The 1,039-nt window shown below is 48.4% G+C and overlaps 1 protein-coding gene across 1 annotated transcript; it reads left to right on the top strand.

Annotated features, from left to right (window-relative positions):
• The first annotated feature begins 237 nt into the window (after positions 1-237).
• On the top strand, positions 238-807 carry TMEM217 (transmembrane protein 217). The gene has a single exon (XM_006882166.1). It carries the CDS (start codon positions 238-240, stop codon positions 805-807), a length of 570 nt encoding a protein of 189 aa, XP_006882228.1.
• Positions 808-1,039: the final 232 nt, after the last annotated feature.

Consider the following 1,039-nt stretch of genomic DNA (forward strand, 5'->3'; position numbering starts at 1 on the left):
TTGGGAAATACTGATGCTTGGGCTACTCCAGAGAATATTCTAGTTGGCCTAGGCCAACTATGTAGAATGTAGGTACATTCAGAGGCCTAAAATGAAGATAGAATTGCCAACCGCTCCTCTGTGATTTATTTACTGGCCGAGCCGGCCCCAGCCTCTTCCCTCCCTTCTCCTCTCTTCCCAGATGGACTCTAAACAGAATCCCCCGTCCTGTTGTCTGTCTTTGCAGGAGGGCTCGGCATGCGGCAGCAGTACTGGTATGGGATGTCCGCCAAACTGGGCACCGTGCTGGCCGGCGTCTTCACCATAGTGGCCACCGAAATGTATCTCATCTTTGAAGAAAAGTACATACGGGGCGAAAACTGCAGTGATCTCGAGTGGGCCCAGAGTGAAACAAAAATGATAAGCCTGTTCTTGATGTGCTGGGGTTTTGAAATCGTGCTCTTAGTCTCCTTGGTCACCTGTGGCGTCAGCGTGTTCCTCCTGTACTCCGTGTACGCCGAGGTTTTCAGGGGCCTGCTGGTCTACATCATCTGGATCATTCTCTACGAAGTTATGAACATCATCATCCAATTCCTCACCAACACTAACCCCAAAATAAGGGCTGTGAGGGTGATGCGCTGGTTCGGCTTGATGTCCCGCATATTTATGCAGTGTTTCTGGATGTTCTTTGTCCTCACCCATGCTTACACGCTCCACAAAAGTAAGACTCAGGGCCACATCCTTACCTATGACAGCCGCGTTTCCCCGGAACCCAGAAGCTTCCTGAGGCGGAAGTCGGAGACAACTTTTCCTGCCACTCGGCAATAATCTTTTAGATTGAGAAAATAAAGCCCTTTTCTTCCCCTGAGAGGGGGCTCTCCCGGTTTCTCATGCTAACTAGCTTTCTGTCTCTTTCTTTTGCATTTCCTGAGCATTCTAACAAGTTAAGGTCCTACTGCTTCTCCTTGAGGGGTATGTAGAGAGAAAATGTGATTATATAACTGGAAAGCTCAGGCTTATGGTGGCTTTCAGTTTAAAGACATTGCTATTCATAAAATCC

The sequence above is a fragment of the Elephantulus edwardii genome, unplaced genomic scaffold, assembly GCF_000299155.1.
Source record: "Elephantulus edwardii isolate Elephantulus edwardi_28Jun2011 unplaced genomic scaffold, EleEdw1.0 scaffold00017, whole genome shotgun sequence".
Classification (NCBI taxonomy): Eukaryota; Metazoa; Chordata; class Mammalia; order Macroscelidea; family Macroscelididae; genus Elephantulus; species Elephantulus edwardii.